This window comes from Myxocyprinus asiaticus, chromosome 5, assembly GCF_019703515.2.
Source record: "Myxocyprinus asiaticus isolate MX2 ecotype Aquarium Trade chromosome 5, UBuf_Myxa_2, whole genome shotgun sequence".
Lineage (NCBI taxonomy): Eukaryota > Metazoa > Chordata > Actinopteri > Cypriniformes > Catostomidae > Myxocyprinus > Myxocyprinus asiaticus.
In genome coordinates this window covers 14293246-14311071 of record NC_059348.1, presented here as the reverse complement: position 1 = coordinate 14311071, position 17826 = coordinate 14293246, and the positions used below count along the sequence as shown (strand labels likewise).

At 37.6% G+C, this 17826-nt stretch overlaps 1 protein-coding gene across 5 annotated transcripts in view; it reads right to left on the bottom strand.

Annotated features, from left to right (window-relative positions):
- LOC127441625 (rho GTPase-activating protein 21-like) overlaps positions 1-13335 on the bottom strand; it is a 90342-nt gene extending 77007 nt beyond the window's left edge. For 4 of the 5 annotated variants that reach the window (XM_051699236.1, XM_051699237.1, XM_051699240.1 and 1 more), the window contains exons 1-2: positions 13145-13335; positions 10424-10623 (exon numbers count right to left, since the gene is read on the bottom strand). In XM_051699236.1, the coding sequence (XP_051555196.1) occupies positions 10424-10498 (75 nt within the window). In that variant the 5' untranslated portion in view covers positions 10499-10623; positions 13145-13335. The remainder of the gene's footprint in view (positions 1-10423; positions 10624-13144) is intronic. The other variant, XM_051699238.1, reaches the window with a different exon arrangement.
- Positions 13336-17826: the final 4491 nt, after the last annotated feature.

Genomic DNA, 17826 nt, shown 5'->3' with positions numbered 1-17826 from the left:
TAAAAGTTTAAGAATCTATTGATTAGACACCATTTTTATGAAATTAAATTAAACTTTAAAAAATGTTCTGGAAAATAATAATTATGAAACTATAATTATTCAAATAGTTATTAAATAATTAAAAATAATTAAACTGGTGTGTTCAATAGCACATTATAATATTAGCATATTTTTGCTGTGGTATCGAAATTGGTATCGAGAACCTTGAAATTTCACTGGTATCGGTACCGACTACTGAAATTTTGGTACTGTGACAACACTAATTACAATTAATAAAGGTTGAAAAATATATTGTTCATTGTTTGTTCATTATACCTAATGCATTAACTAATGTTAACGAATGGAATCTTTTTATAAAGTATTACCAAAATTACATTAAAATTACATTCATTGTGAATTGCTAACATTTATTTGTTTTGAATCCGTTATGAATAGTTCTGTTGTCAGTATCAAAAGGTCATTGTGCCATACTGGTAAGCAGTAAAAACCATGAGAGCATCACAACAGCAGAGATTAGGGATGGGCATTTTGGGCATTTTGTCTACTCGAGTACTCGAGCAATTACATGTATATAACTGTATATATAATAACATGTCTGAAAAACGTCTTTGGCTGCTGCATTGCGTCTTGTTCCAGTGTATCATCTATTCGTTATTTTAGGCTGTTATAAAGTAATCTGTTACAAAATGTACAAAAGACTGCATAATCAAAATATAACGTATCATTTTGTCATTATGTGAAGATTCACTGCCCAACTCAATGAAAGAATGTGCACAACGTGCATCTGTCTGGTCTTCCTTCAGGCTGCTGTAGTAATCTTAGTAAACGCGCACCAATTTTTTTTTTAGTGACTGTCTGAACCGTCTATTTTCAAATCCCGGTTGGCTTAACAGGAAACGCCATAACCATCGCGTTTTAATGATAATAAAACATGTTTAGCAAACGTTTTGCAGAGACAAGTGTTCAAAACACGATGGTCTTTATCCTGTCCCTGCAGGAATCTTGCATTGTGCCAGGAAAGTAATATTTTCAGCTGGCCATGTTGCACAAGAGGCGCATCCAAAAGACAAGCATGACTAAAAGAACTAGTGCCATTAATATTAGCCTTTCACAGATAAATCGTATCGGCGTATATGTTTTCCAATATGAGCAGATATGAAAATTTTTCAGAACATATAATGCAGAAAACAATGCTTGGGGTGATTTAGAATTGGCGTCATAACAGTTTGTCCAGCAGAGCACGCTCCGACTCCACTGTTTACAGAGCTGAGCTGCCGGTGGTTCTGCAGACAGTGCGGAGTTGAGCAGTGTCTTACAGGCAAGTTGATAAATAGTTTGTGGAATACATACTGGAAAGTTAATAAACAATAACCCCATCATTTTCCCTTTTCAATATAATTAATATAATGTTAACCCTGTCCCTGACAACCATGTCACTCTTGTTTGTTTGCTGTTAGCCAGCTATAGTTTGTCAGTGCAGTCAGTAACGTAGCAGACTGAAAGGTAAACATCAGAGCAACTTTTTGCAGCTCAGCAGACAACGGTGCGGTGGTGGATTGTGTCTGTTAAGTGTTGATTTCATGCTACGTTGTTACCTAGTTGGTGAGATGCAATGCTGGAAAGTAAATAAACGATGTCCATCTTGTACTCTCCTTGACAACGAGCTTATAGCTAACTAGCTAACCACGTAGTTACTTTTATACCTTGTCAGCAGAGTGGAAGCTCATGAGTAAACGTATTCACCAAACTGTTTTATTCAGAATTCGCAGTTTGGTACCCCCTTCAACCGAACAATTCCAGTCGTTGTATTTACAAAATGTAATATTTAAAAGTCTGGTTTTCCACCGCTGAAAGTTTCCCCTGAACTTGTATAGCAGAATACAATGTAATACCGCTGCCACTGTTTATCTCGACTCGGCAGGTGTAAATGCTTCTTGTTTTACAACCTGCCCCTAATTGACTGGCAGTATTAAAATGGTCAACAATTGACTGATACTAAAGACTACTGATGTTTATTTAGCTATTTATTGTATTTTTATTTATTCTTTATTTTCTCAGTGTTCATTTCTAGAATTTGTTGACAATGTATAATGTCAAATATTCTTTGATAAAAATATTTAAGAAAGCAGCCTTCTGAGTACCTTTGCACAATCCACATAGAAAAGGTCTGTTTTCAATCCAGCTCAAAAATTAACTATATCGGCCACCATATCAGTAATCTGTGAATTTTCCCCCTCTAAAATCAGTATCGGTCTCAAAAATCCCATAACAGTCAAGCTCAACAAAGGACCACCTCAAGGCTTGAAATGGAGCTTGGGTGACATCAGCAATGATGTTTCGCATAGCCACAATAATAGACCAGCTTGGAAAATAATAACTCAAATAGTGTCACAGCTACTTCTGGACAAAACGTCTGAAGAACTGATTATTTCTCAGACATAACCCAGAAACTAAAGCTGAATATAAAGTTCTGCTTCTGGATATCGAGTTGACTTGCAAAGTGCCTCAAACCAAACTCCAAAGATCTTTTAAAGATTTGATGCCACTAACCTGGAAAACACAATTATTAGTTCTTCCTCAAAACCTTGTAAACACGACTTTGTTTCAGGTGGACTGATAAAAAATGTACAACTTTTATCAGACTGATTTCACAGTCAAATCGGAAACAGTAGGTTGGCTTCTTTAGTCTGTGGTTACCGAAATGTGAAACACAGCCCCCAGTGGCCAAAGTGATAAGTGTTCCAGGTGAAATGTTAACAGAGGGGCACCAAATTCGAGTTTTTAAGCGAGTGGTTCTCAGCTATAGTATATAGGCTGTAACACAGTGAAGAATCCATATTTTATAAACTGAACCCCCCAACCCAAAACCTAATCATCAGTGGAAAAAAATGTAATGTTAGAGGGGGAAAATGCAACCTCATGCTCAGCACTGATTATGAGAATGCAATTACATCCTGGATTCAACGTGGGATCCGAACCCGGGTCTTCCACGCAGCTAGCACAACACGCTTCCGGTCGCGCCACAGGGGAAGGTAGGGCCCTATGACTTCCGCGATGCTGAATCCAGCAAAAAAAAAAAAAAACACAAAAAAATAGGAAATAACGCAGAATGTCATGGAATTTGACATACTTAAAATTGTAATATGTCCTAGTGTGATGATTAAACCACAAAAGGCTAAGATTTAATGAAACAAATTCTCCTGAGCTGTGTGCTTCGATTGTAAGTGAATGTGAGAATCCGCTGCTTATAGCCTACACTAACTGCATCATTAACATCGTGTGCGTTCTGTGTGTGTGTGTGTAAATGACAAAGAGAAGAGCACTTTATTAATTTATGAAGAGCATAGATCAGGCACACTATATATTTATATGATTAAATTAGGGATGCACCGATACCACTTTTTCTCTTCCGATCTGATTCCTGAAATCTCAGTATTGCCCGATACTGATCCGATACCAGTGTTGTTTTTTTCATAATCAGTTTAGAATATCTATACCTCACTGAGTGATGCTAATTATATGTAAAAAAAAACAAAACAAAAACACAAACCTCTAACTACACATTATTTCAACATAAATGTACAAACTATTAAGAAAAACTTTATTGTTAACTAGTCTACCTGATAATGCTGCAGCAAAATTAACAGTAATTCTAGTCTAAGTGTTCAGTATAAAAGGCAGGTTTTATTTTTTTTGCAAAAAAAATTCAACTTGTATCTGGACTTTAAAGGATTCAGATCTCTTTTTTTTGTTCAATTCAGTTGTGAGATATCAGTCCACTTTTCATTCACAGTTATTTTTTGGAACCCATTCAACTTAAATATTGTTATAAGTTGTAAACAAATAATAATAATAATAATAATAATAATAATAATAATAATAATAATAATAAATACATTATTATTATTATTGACTTTTAGAATTTTAAATACAACAGTAATATATTTCAGTCATGCACCTTTAACTTTAAAACCCTCTGGCTTTTATTTTGACATTCTGAACTCTCCAGGAAATCCTGTATGTGTCTGTTTGTTAGCAAGTTCACAGTAGTTTAATACACTTCTTATTCAAATTCTGGTAAAATGCTCCTCCGGTGCCGTTCTAAATGCATATTATAAGTGAACCGAACTATTGAGCATCTACATCTGAGATGTTGTTCGTGAGAAGCGCTCAAATATTTAATATATTTAATTTAATAAAATATAGCCGCGAGTGTGTGGGTAAACAGAGCAGCGCCATTCACTAACACGCTGGTTCTGCACGTGCATATTATATATTTACTTATTAAACACAGCCTTTTGTGATTCACAGAGCTATCGCACATCTTCAAGTGGCTTTGAATAAAATGCACGAGTCATATGAACTGCTTTAATGATGTTTTTATGGTTCTTTTATGAAATTTTTGGAGCTTGACAGTAACAAACATGACTAACACACAGTATCGGATTTGGATCGGGCTCATCGGACCGATACCCGATCCATCTAAAAACGTCAGTATCGGAGATGATACCGATCCAGGTATTGGATCGGTGCATCCCTAGATTAAATCGTAGCCTTTAACAGTTTAATAAGCACATTAGTCCATATAGCGAACGGCTTTTCCAGAAGTGAAGTTGTCAAAAACATCCAGTTTTCCGCCAAAACACCAAAATAAAAGCACCATTTAACTAGGCACGTGAAACTGAAAAAATTGATTAGACAAATTGATTAGTTTTTAAAATAAAATGTAATTAACCTTAAAAACACAGAATTCAGGAAAATAAAATTGAAAACAGAATTTGGGGGTAAAATCAAATGGAATAAAAAAAAAATAAAACAAATGGATTTCATAGGGTCTCTAGGAAGGTAAACATGCTGAAGTCGATGCAAAAATGTCTAATAGGAGATGATGCTCGTCAGTGATTCTACATAATGTGGCTGATCCTAGGGTACAGGAACTCTCGGAAACAACATGCAGACTTCCCATGTGATCATGTTGCTTTTATATTAGTTTCATTTGAATACATCAAGTCCTGCTGGTGGAGCATTTCTGCAACATGTTTGCACCAAATAAAGTCTTTTGCTACAGTAAAATACTGATTCAGGCTGAAATGAACTGAATCATTATTGTAGGGACTATGGAGTTTTGCTTAATTGAGCAATGCAATGTCAGTCGTTACATGAGCCAATGATTACCTCCATCCTAAACGAATAAAGAACATTGACTGACATGCTGTTCTTTAAGGCACTGGGCAGTTCGTCTTTCTCTATTGAATTGAGAATGTATTTTCCCTTCCGGCCCAGGAGTTAATTATATGATGATCAGTAACTTGGCTAGGAAATTGGAAAAGGGCCAGTCCCAAATACAAATCTTGGCCATAATTCTAGTAATGCTGAAACTAATGCATTTGCTTCCATCTTCCATTCAAGGAAAGTGGGTGTAGATTTATACAGCCAAGTTTCAGAAATGTACCAAAAACCTTAAAAATCATAAAAGTATCCATCCATAAGTCTCATGTGCTAGCTATATTCCAATATTCTCAGGAACAGACTGAAGTATAAGTCATTGTCACTAAAAATACTGTGATATTTCAAATCTTGTGCACACTTCATGCATAAAGAGACTTTTAGAATAAGTAACTTTGCACTGGAGGCCTAGTACAATGAGCTAATGTCATTTAAAGGAAGTACTGTTACTATACACTGAACCAATTTCACATAAAAATAATAATGAAAAGAGTTACTAATTTAAAAGTATCTTTTTTTTTTTTTTCTTTCATCAACATCAGCCCACCTGAAAGACACTGGACAACCAAGAAATGTTATTAATTTTCTGTTCACACATTAAAACCTCAGCTTATCTAATCAGCATGCAGGCCACAAGTTTCCCTTCCACATTGCTCACTTTGAAACCTGTAATGGAGACAGACCAACCACTGGCACAACAGAGTCATCCCATCCACTGATTCCATTTGAGCAGAAAAACAGAGTCAGTGTGGCATATTAGATTAAAGGGGAGGGCTGTTGTGTGTGCAAATCTGCAAATTCTATAAATAGATGACCTTCAACCCACCGTAAATAGGCAGCAGAATATACAAAGGTGTTCATTCAGACAGCCAGTGGAGAGTCGTCCGACTGTGCACAAAAATTGATTCATGGGGGTGAACTAATATCGCAGCAGGACAGCATTAACTAACATAAAGTAACACTAGTGATAGACTGACATATTGGTCAGGCCGATTAATGAGCCAATATTTGGCCATTTTCAGACTAGCATGTGCCTGCTTGGTGGGGATGCTCCAATCAGGATTTTTACAGCCAATACCCATTTTCTTGTCATCTGATCGGCCGATACCGATCTCGATTATCAACCTTTTATCAGGAGCTCTGTCATTAATGGTTATATGCAAGTTGGATGTGCACGAATAACTGACCAATCAAGTAATGGTTCTGCACTAGTTAGTCGACTATTAATAACACTATTCGAATATCGCAAATTCGATTTTGCTTTGCGCATTTGGTTCTTGTTGGAGTCATACCTTCCAACAGACAAGGATCTGCTTTTATGGTGAAAAGAAAATGTGAAGTGAACGAGAAACTCTCCCGACTGTCCTGATTGTACTATACAACACCTCATGAGCTTCAATCTAGGGTCAGGAATCTTTAGGCAGCTCACAATTCGATCCAATTCCGGAAGTCACGATCGGATTTCAAAACGATTCCTGAAGCATCTACATTTTTATTGATTATTCTGCTGTGCAAAGGCAAAACACAGTAACTTTACATTTAGACCAAAATTGGGGCTCTTAGACTTTAAGTTGGCCTGTGACAGACAGGTCCCACTCAACTATAACCAGGTTTTGAGAAAATTGCAGTAACTACAAAATCCACACTCAAATCAAGTAACTGTTTTGTTGGTGTACTGTGTATTTACAGCCTTTGTATGGCAGTATTGTCATCATAAAAAGAGAAAAACTGACCTCTTTACACATGAAACTAAATTAAGAAAATAAATATTGGTTTTCAAAACAAAATACTATTAAATTAAATAATTCAACTGATTATGTTAAATAACTATGTTTAAAGCATTGTTTATCATTTTTATTTAATAGTACTGCATTTTTAATTAGAATAAATCTATCCAAGGCCTTTTGATTTTTTTTTTTAAACTTTAACTACAGGTTAGTGCTCCAGGTTGATTACATGAGATATCTGCTTCTGTGAGAGTGCAGATGACAGCTTCTGATTTCCACACCACAGGTGATAAAGTGGGATTATTATTTAAAAAAATCTATAAAGCATCTAGTATGCGCTGTTTCATCTGTTTGCTCTGCGAGTAGAAGTCTCACCTCTTTAACATGTTTCTAACGAGCCGTCAGCTGTGCACACTTTTCCCGACCAGCGAGAGACCGGCAAGTGTTAGGGGAGTACTCCACTGCAAAATTCCTCAAAAATGCCCAACACTATTTTTGCTAAGAAATATACTGTAGGTTAGTTCATTGATAATCAAATAAACACAAAAATATTCATTTTTAAATGAAAGTTTCTTTTAATAAGCTTTTAAAACAACTAGACTTGCAGAAAATATTCTCTATATTAGGATAAATAGCCCTATGAAGAACTAGGCTTGGTGTCAAACTGAAGTCGAACTGATAACCCATGGGTGCAATTAAACTAGGCCTGCATGTGACATTTTTGGTTATTTATTCATTGTCACTATTTAATGTAGCTATTATTGTAATTCACTGTTTTAAAATGTCCACTTTATTTTTACATCATATTTAATAACTATTATAGTATCAGACGACCACTTCACATCACTATTCATTTCTGAACTTTTTTCAGGTTTAGCCCACTATACTTTTGTAAAAAATGGAAATTTCAGCTTTTGCAATGTTTGACCAAAACAAACCAAATGAAAAAATGAAACCGAATCAGCCACACATTTTTGCAAGAAAAGAGCCAGACAGCCAAAGATGGCTCAAACTGGGAACAAGCCAACAGATGGGCAGTGTTACAAATGAAATTAAAGAAAAAAGCAAACCAACCCTACCCTTTTAGCCAAGTACAGAATAAAAGCCCCAAAACCACACCAGCATGAATTACTGAAAGGTGAAAGACTGTAAGTTCATGCCCACTTTCACATCAAAACAAATATCGCAAGTGTTATTTGACTGTGTCAGCTCTCAGATGGTCCCCACATTGACCATGTGTTTAAAGGAAGGGGTTTCACACCAGCTGTTTGCATTATAGCAGCACTGTGATCTGGTGGCGAGGTTCATATGGTTCAGAAAAGCTTCCCCCACAGCGCGCTCGCAGATCAATGGATGCTCCTTACTAGCAAGAAAGCCTGCCAGGGAATTTCCTTCAAGAGCATCCAAGGAATTTCATTTCTCCTTCTGCACACTGCAATCATTTATGATTAAAGATTACAGCACTTTGTGTTTCTCTTGAACAACAAAATAATCTCAGACAGCAAATAAACGCCTGTAGAGATATTCAGACTCATGTTTCATGCTTTGAGCTGAAATGTGCATGCTGCATGCTTAATCAACAGGTCATGTTTGCAAGAAAAGTCCGAACAAAAGATTTTTGATCTTCAAATATTGCTGCATTAGAAAACAGGTTTACCATACACTGCTGTGGATATAACTTCAATATTTCAGCAACAAGCATGCAGCTACTATTGATATGTATTGATAATACCACACAAAAACATGTTGATAAAAAAAAGCATCTTCACCAGTAAAAGAGTAGTGGTAAGGAGTCGAATCTACAGCTGATATGCAGGAATAATGAGTCCTTTGCACTTGCCAGAGCTGAATAAAGCAGCAGCACAGCTTGTGCATTCCACCCCAGTCACTGACACAGAACAACCACGCATCTTAATTCGATCTTGTGACCTGAACAACATGTTTCTCCTGTGAGTTTTCCAACTGAATTCTGTCAGTCAGAAGTTCAGAATTCAGAACAATCTGATTAAGAATGTCTAATTCATCCAAATTTGTCTCATTCATAACTTATGACTACATATCCTGACCACGTAACTAAAACCAATCAAATCTTTTGACTCTGCGTGTAACTAAGACAAAGCTACTTTACTAAAGTTTTTAAAGAAGGGGGCTAGAACCCACACAGCAGACATCAGTTACATTAACGGAGCACTCAGTAAGGTTTAGCTAATTAAAAAAGTTTTACACAAAGACATGAATAGCCTTTTCAAGAAATATGTTGAAAAAGATGATGTACATTCACATGAGATGAAGACTCCAGTCAAATCAGAAACCCAATATAAGCAGTTTAATTTTACATACAGTGGGTCACCCCCTTATGGGCACCATGTTGACAGCACATGGCACTGTATCATTCAATTGACTTGAGTTACTACCACTAATAATGACAATAATAGTAACTTATTTAACTTAAATACTGCTTTCAGCCAATGCTCAAACATAAAAGTACAAACAAAAGCAAACCAAACAATAAAACAACAAACAGAATATACTTACTTCAAACAACAATGGGGCACAAGTCAACAATATAGTCCAGAGTGATGGTATGGTATTGATGAACAGGAGTGTGATCCACATCAGACAGTCCAAACTGAATGAGTGCAAGTGGAAGGATTTAATGTCTAAAAAAGAGGTCCCTGCTGGAGTTACGAAACAATCCGCTACTCCCTGCAGCTCTCATGGCGGATCATGGATAAACGGCACGATATCAAACGCCAAGCGTGCGCACAAGGCGGTGTTCGACTGGCAGAGAGCTTGAGAGTCGAGGCTGCCCGATTTCAGTCCAGTGCGCAACAACACGGGAAAATTAATTTGGATTAAATCCGAAAATGCCCATAATAGGGATGTGTGTAGTATGAGGTGCAGAAAAACATACGACAAAAAGATATACAAACATTTTCAGTGTGAAGCAGCACAGCTGTCAGTAAAGGGTCCAAAAACACAAGTACAACTGGGACCAACAGGACGAGTAAGAGCCAGCTAAAAAGTACTGAGTGCACCTTTATCAAGCCTCCTAATAATCTGTTAGTAATCTCATTGTAAACTGACAGCTCAATTGGAATGAAAAACATTTATGTTAACACCCCAATCGGGAGAAAAAATGTGATCTGACTGAGCTCCAACCAAATTACATTTCTATCCAACTGAAAGTGGTAGTGCAGATCTTAAATAATCCTTTTCACAGAAGAAGAATTGGCATGAAAACTTTGAATCAGACTACTTTTTTCAACTGGATTTAAAATACCTCATGTACATGATTGCAGTGCAGGACAACAGTCTTCTGTCAATTTACTGTGCATCTGTGCATGTAAACATAGTCAGTGTGGGGTTGGTGTAGCCTACTGGTTAAAGATCTGGGTTGGTCTGCAAAAGGTTGTAGGTTCAAACCCCACAAGTATCATCTGTACCATTAGATAAAACATGGGTCTCACCTCACAGAGTGAAGATGCACCAGCGTAATTCAGCTCATCATCATCACCTGGATCCCTCCAATGTGTTGCCATCATTTCACTTTACTGAAAAGCCGGAGTACCTCTGCAGTCCACATCTAGAGAAATCTCCTCAAATCACCTGAGAGATCCCACTTTAACATCCAACTCAATTCTGTTTCCACGTGTTTGGGTAAAACACCCTGGAGGAGCAAGAAAGCCAGTCTTTAGGCACCTCTCATTACAGAACAAAACCTAAACATTAGGAGTGTAACGATGCATCGATCTAATAACCAAAGATCCAATGTTATCGATACAACACGTAATTATCGATATAGACATTTTTAAGATGCCACATCCGTACGCATTTCCATCAGGCTATGAAGCAACCTTATTACATTCATTTCACTTCATGAGCACTAAATACACTTCATGTGGGACAAGGATGTGCGCAGGGTCTGTGAAAACAAATTGCGCTCCGATATCTGTGCACGCACGTCAACCGGGCTTCCCACGAATCGCAAGCTCCAGTGACAGGATCAGTGCAAGCACGTCAACCAGGCTTTCCGCGAATCGCAAGCTCCAGTGACAGGATCAGTGCAAGCGCGTCAACCAGGCTTCCTGCGAAATGCGAGCTCCAGTGACAGGATCAGTGCAAGCACGTCAACCAGGCTTTCCGCGAATCGCAAGCTCCAGTGACAGGATCAGTGCAAGCGCGTCAACCAGGCTTCCTGCGAAATGCGAGCTCCAGCGACAGGATCAGTGCGAGCATGTCAACCGGGCTTCCCGCGAAACGTGAGCTCCAGTGACAGGATCAGTGCGAGCATGTCAACCGGGCTTCCCGCGAAACGTGAGCTCCAGTGACAAGATCAGTGTGAGCACGTCAACCGGGCTTCCTGCAAGCTCCATTGACAGGATCAGTGCGAGCACGTCAACCAGGCATCCCGCGAGCTCCAGTGACAGGATCAGTGCGAGCAAGTCAACCGGGCTTCCCACGAAACGCGAGCTCCAGTGAAAGGATCAGTGCGAGCGCGTCAACTGGGCTTCCCACGAAACGCGAGCTCCAGTGAAAGGATCAGTGTGAGCGCGCCAACCGGGCTTCCCATTAAACGCGAGCACCAGACCAATGACAGGATCAGTGCGAGTACATCAACGGGGCTTACCCCGAAACGAGCTCCAGACCAGTGACAGGATCAGTGCGAGCACGTCAACAGGTCTCGCCATAAAATGCGAGCTCCAGCCCAGTGACAGGATCAGAGCGAGCATGTCAACCGGCCTCTCCTTAAAATGTGAGCTCTCGTGACTTCGGGCTTCCATCGATCTCGTTGCGCATGCGACCCATTTGAATTTTACATGATTAATTTGCTATTTTAAAGTACCATGGAGCAGTTCAACCATCATGTGAAAAATCTTGACAACGTCGACATTCTGAACAGCACTAACGAGGGAAATAGAAACACCTGCTCAGCTCCAGCATCAGTTATAAGAAATTACACATCAACACCCTTAATAACATTTATCCCAGTTAACTGTAGCAGAATTTTTCATTACAACTGTGGAAGTTGTAGCCAAGAAAACCATGGATAGCACGGATAGTTGGAAACAAGTCATGGGTATGTAAGTACTTTGAATTGGATTAAACTGAAAAATAAGCTGTAATCAAATGATTTATGATCACTTGTGTGACTTTATTTTTTATATTATTATCTGTATAATTTTTTTCAACATCTGAAGTACCTTATTTTGTTGTGTATATGGATACTAAATTTGCACTTTTCAAAAAGCTCAATAAAATATTCAAATTATATTTTGGTTGCATTTGAGGGCAATTCTTTTTTTTATTATTGTGTAAAATAGGCACATAATATCGGAATATCGATCGCAGGGATCTGAATCGAGTCAAATCGAAATAGTATCGCGGCAGACTTTGAAGTATCGGCAAATATCGGATCGCAGAAGAGAATCGATACAAGATCGTAACGTGACGAAACGTCCGATTTACACCCCTACTAAACATACCATAACATGAATCAATCACTTCAAGTTCAAAAGTAATGCAAGTGGTTACTTGGTAACAAAGTACTTAAGTGAAATTTTCGTTTCAAAGCAAGGCTGCGTTATAATTTTAATGAAATTCACAAAATTCATTTATAAATACATTTGTACTCGATTTCTGATTTCACGTTGATGTTGTTGTATTTTTTGACAGGTGCTGTAAAGTAACCCTGTCGAACGCAAGAACCAAATACGTTCCGCACAACACAAACGCCCTAAAAAACGCTTATTCCAGCAAGCGCGAGTCTTTCCTCAGTGCCACATGGTTACATGAGTCCCTTTTCTTCTCCATTAAAACCTCGAACTGTGAGATATCAAACACAAGAGCCAATTAAACACAAATAATCCCGTTAACATGAAATGATAACCCAGAGTAAAGAGCATACTCGGGCTGTAAAATGAGAGGTTTGATGTGGTGTGGTCAGACTCATCAGCCTTGGAAACTTTCCGTTGTGGGTTTGATGTCGTGTACTCAAATACAACAGACTGTGAACATACTTTAAAAGTGTTAAACTTTGTTTTTATCCAGTTAACACAGGACCTCATCCCGGAATTGGTGAACTTTCATTGTTTCGAGTGAAATATAAAGCCGTTGGCTCTGGTTAGCATGATTAGCTATCAAAACAAAGTGAAGGCTAAGTGGTATTGTAATGGCTAGCCAGCACCTACCTGTTGGGAATAAAGCGCTGATGTATTGCTGTGAACGCCCATTGCGGACCAAGAACTCATTGATTCTTTAGTATAGTTTGGGCGATAGCGTCGGTTCGTGTCATGTCCCTTATCCGAGTGTTTTTGCTGGTTACAAACAATGAGAAAGTTTCCCAACTTCCCTGTCCAGCTCGACACACGCGTGTGGCACTCACTGGATCGGGGCTCGAGCTCTCAGAGAATCCTTGGAAACGCCGCCCTTTTGCGAGCAGGCGAAGCGTCCGTCCAATCAGGTTCCAAGTGACACTTCACGTTTAAATTTCAGCCAATGGGCGGCGTTGTTACAAGTAGTATTTTTCCCCAAGCATCTGCTTTCTCAAAAAAAAAAAAAAAAAAAAAAGTAAACAACCTGTCTATTTTAATTTTTTTCTCACTTCGTTAGTGCTTTAATGAGCATGTAAAGTAAGAGAAAATGTCTTTATAATTACGTGTGAACAAAAATATAAACATTCATAAACAGTTCATACTATGCTCTTTGTCATGCAAACTTACCGTTCTCTCTATCAAGTCACTTTTTAGAAAAATAACATTTAACATTTTTTTTTCTCACTTCATTTGGGGTCTTTATGGAAAATAAAATAAGAGAAAGCGATTTTATAACTACCATTTAATTATTACTTAATTATTGTATATTTCCCCCCTTGTTTTTCACATTTTTATGTCATAATTTAACCCTCATGTTTTGTTGAGATTGCCTTTGTTCTTTTTGTTTGGAGTCTTGAAGTTGTAGCTAAGTCAAAATAATTACAGTAATTTGGAGGCTAATCTTTATTTTCCTTCCTATAAGTAAATAACCTATATAACTTATCCTTTATACATATTCCTATGTAACTTATATTCCAATGAGTTCTTTTAATATGTTCTTCTGACTTCTAATGTTCCTAAAAATCCCAGTATGCAGATATTATTGAAGATTTAACCTGTCTGTTGTAAAACAGGCATGCACTATTCAGAAATGACTGTTACCCAAAAAATCTAAATAAACAACTGGCAGCCATTGTTTCTGTGTACACAATTGCAGAATTTTAACATGTAAAAATGCCTTGCATTATACATGTTTTATTCTGAAACTCCAAACATCAGCATTGTAAGCTTTTTTTTAATAGAGGACATGTGATGAATGTTGCACAGTTTAAATTGTGTTTGTAATCAGTTCTCATACAATAATGAAAAGTTATAAAGTAGGCTAACTCATCCTGATACATGAGGTTTAACGTCCATTCTATATCCATGGGGATGTGTGTCCCTCCTCCCATCTTTGATTGTTTCATTTGTCATATGTTACAACAAATGGAGCAGTGTTGTACGATAGAACATCTTGCTAGGACTTTTTGTCCTGAACACACACACACACACACACACACACACACACACACACACACAAAATGACAGTGTTGTTGTTGACCAGACAATACAGATACACGGTTTGTGGACTACTCTTCTCACAGAAAAACTACCTCACTGACTCAAATAGTTTAACACTGCTTAATATACAGAGCATTCAGAAAGTATTTAGACTTCTTCATTTTTTTCACATTTTGTTATGTTGCAGCCTTATGCTACAATGCTTTAAAAAAAAACACTTGACACTCGAAATTTAGCTCAGGTGCATCCCATTTCTCTGGATCATCTTTGAGATGTTTCTACACTTTGATTGGAGTCCACCTGTGGCAAATTCAATTAATTGGACATAAAGGACTCTCAGACTGTGAGAAACAAGATTCTCTGGTCTGATGAAACGAAGATTGAACTGATTGGTCTCAATTCCAAGCATCATGTCTGGAGTAAACCAGGCACCACTCATCACCTGCACAATACCATCCCAACGGTGAAGCATGGTGGTGGCAGCATCATGCTGTGGGGGTGTTTTTCAGCGGCAGGGACTGGTCAGGGTTGATGGAAAGCTGAACACAGCAAAATACAGAGATATCCTTAATGAAAACCTGGTCCAGAGCGCTCAGGACCTCAGACTGAGCCGAAGGTTCACATTCCAACAGGCGCACACAGCAAAGACAACACAAGAGTGGCTTTGGGAAAACTCTGTGGATGTCCTTGAGTGGCCCAGCCAGAGCCCGGACTTCCACCCAATCGAACATCTCTGGAGAGACCTGAAAATGGCTGTCCACCACCACTCCCCATCCAACCTGACAGAGCTTGAGAGGATCTGCAGAGAAGAATGACAGAAAATCCCCAAATCCAGGTGTGCAAAGCTTGTCACATCATACCCAAAAAGACTTGCAGTAATCTCTGCCAAAGGTGCTTCAACTAAGTGCTGAGTTAAGGGTCTGAATACTTATGTCAGTGTGATTATTTCAGTTTTGTTCTTTTTAATAAATTTGCTAAGTTGTCAAAAATCTGGTTTTTGCTTTGTCATTATGGGGTATGGAGTGTAGATTGATGTGAATTTTGTTTTTAAAGCATTTTCGCATAAGACTGCAACATAAAATGTGAAAAATGAAGTAGTCGGAATACTTTCTGAATGCACAGTAAATTGATTTTTTTTATTTATTGTTTTTATATAAGGATATGCTAAATATATATATGCTAATTGGGGAGTGTGTGTGTGTGTGTGTTAGTATATGCACTGTAAAAAAAATAAAAATTAGTATGAGTTTACAGTAAATTCCTGGCTACTAGTTGCATGACTTTCACAGTATATTTTACAGTAGTATTTCGACAGTTTATTAAAATTAAAAGACAACTGTATACTGTGATAGTGAACAGGAATTACTGTAATGTAGCAGTGCTGTAGAATCACAATGATCTTCTGCATTTTTTAAATCTACAGTGTTTACTAATTGTCACCATCACTGAGATTTGTATGCTGAGTTTTGATATCTGTGCTTGCTTGTTTTACAACTTATGATAAAAAGTTAATGAGTGATAAAACATACCATATTATAACCTAACTTCGCAAACATCCCTTTCTCATTGTTCCTTTAAAATGATTCTGTCTCTTTACTTTCAATGCATCATATAGTGTTGACTTCACATTTTACAAATGTGGTCCGATATAAAGTCCACCAATAAAATTACAAATTTTTTTCCAAACATCACGGTACAATAACTTGTGTTCTTAAACACAACTGCAGCAGCTAGGAGAGTCACTTTAAGAATTTAACAAGATAAGATCCCATCCAAACGGAACACTAAACACCCTAATGGTGACTTCAAATTAAACATTTTCCCATAATGCAGTGCGATATTTAGATGTCTTTTTTCACAGTAGGTTGTTGTTTTGTGACAGAAAATGACCTAGTCTGCAGTAAGAAATTACTGTTAAATCTTGTAAAATCCTGGCTTATAAAACCCTTTTTTACAGTGTGTGTGTGTATATATATTATATATATATATATATATATATATATATATATATATATATATACAGAAATATTATTTTTTTAGGCAATTTCTCTTAAAGAAGTGCATGTTTTGTATGTTCAGTTTATAAGAATAAGTATCATCTTTTTTTTTTTTTTATGTATTCTGCAAAAATGTACATGAAGAACAATCAGTTTGGCTGTTATAAGATCAAGCTCAGTCATAAAGTCATAGGATTCTTGTAATATAGATCCTCAAGTCTGTATAAGTTACAAGTTCCATTCTTGCCAATAGGGAAGTGTTGTGTTAATTGAACACAATTTCCTTTTAAAGTTTATACTTTCGTTTATGGATCAGTCACCCCCAGATCTCTCATTCTCTCTCCGTCTTTCGTTTCTCCATTTTTCTCTTTCGCAAATACAACTGTTTGTCTGGATTACTGGAGTCACATGTTGGCCTGGTTCAAAGCAGGGTCGGGCAGTTTTGGCATGCAATTGGCATTGGCTGTGGAATGTCTGCATACACAAGGAGCGGCTGCTATGCTCACAGTCTGAGAGAGCTTGACCAGACATCATCCATCAAACCATTGCCATCCCAATACACTTGAATCAGTGATATTATTTATGAGAATATGGGCAACACTTATTCTACAATGATGCTTTATTAATTTTGAGCTGTATTTTTATCCATCCATACTTTGATACTCAGATGTGTCAGAGTTAATCTGAACAGTAAGACTGAGCAAAGCTGATCATTACCACATAAAATTGCCTTGTACAACCATTAAATATATACAGTGCATCCGGAAAGTATTCACAGCGCTTCACTTTTTCCACATTTTGTTCTGTTACAGCCTTATTCCAAAATGGATTAAATTCATTATTTTCCTCGAAATTCTACAAGCAATACCCCATAATGGCAACGTGAAAGAAGTTTGTTTGAAATCTTTGCAAATTTATTAAAAATAAAAAAAGAAAAAAAATCACGTACATAAGCCTTTGCTCAATACTTTGTTGAAGCACCTTTGGCACCAATTACAGCCTCAAGTATTTTTGAGTATGAAAATACAACAAGCTTGGCACACCTATTTTTGGGCAGTTCCTCCCATTCTTCTTTGCAGGACCTCTCAAGCTCCATCAGGTTGGATAGGGAGTGTCGGTGCACAGCCATTTTCAGATCTCTCCAGAGATGTTCAAATGGGTTCAAGTCTGGGCCACTCAAGAACATTCACAGAGTTGTCCCGTAGCCACTCCTTTGTTATCTTGGCTGTGTGCTTAGGGTCATTGTCCTGTTGGAAGATGAACCTTCGCCCCAGTCTGAGG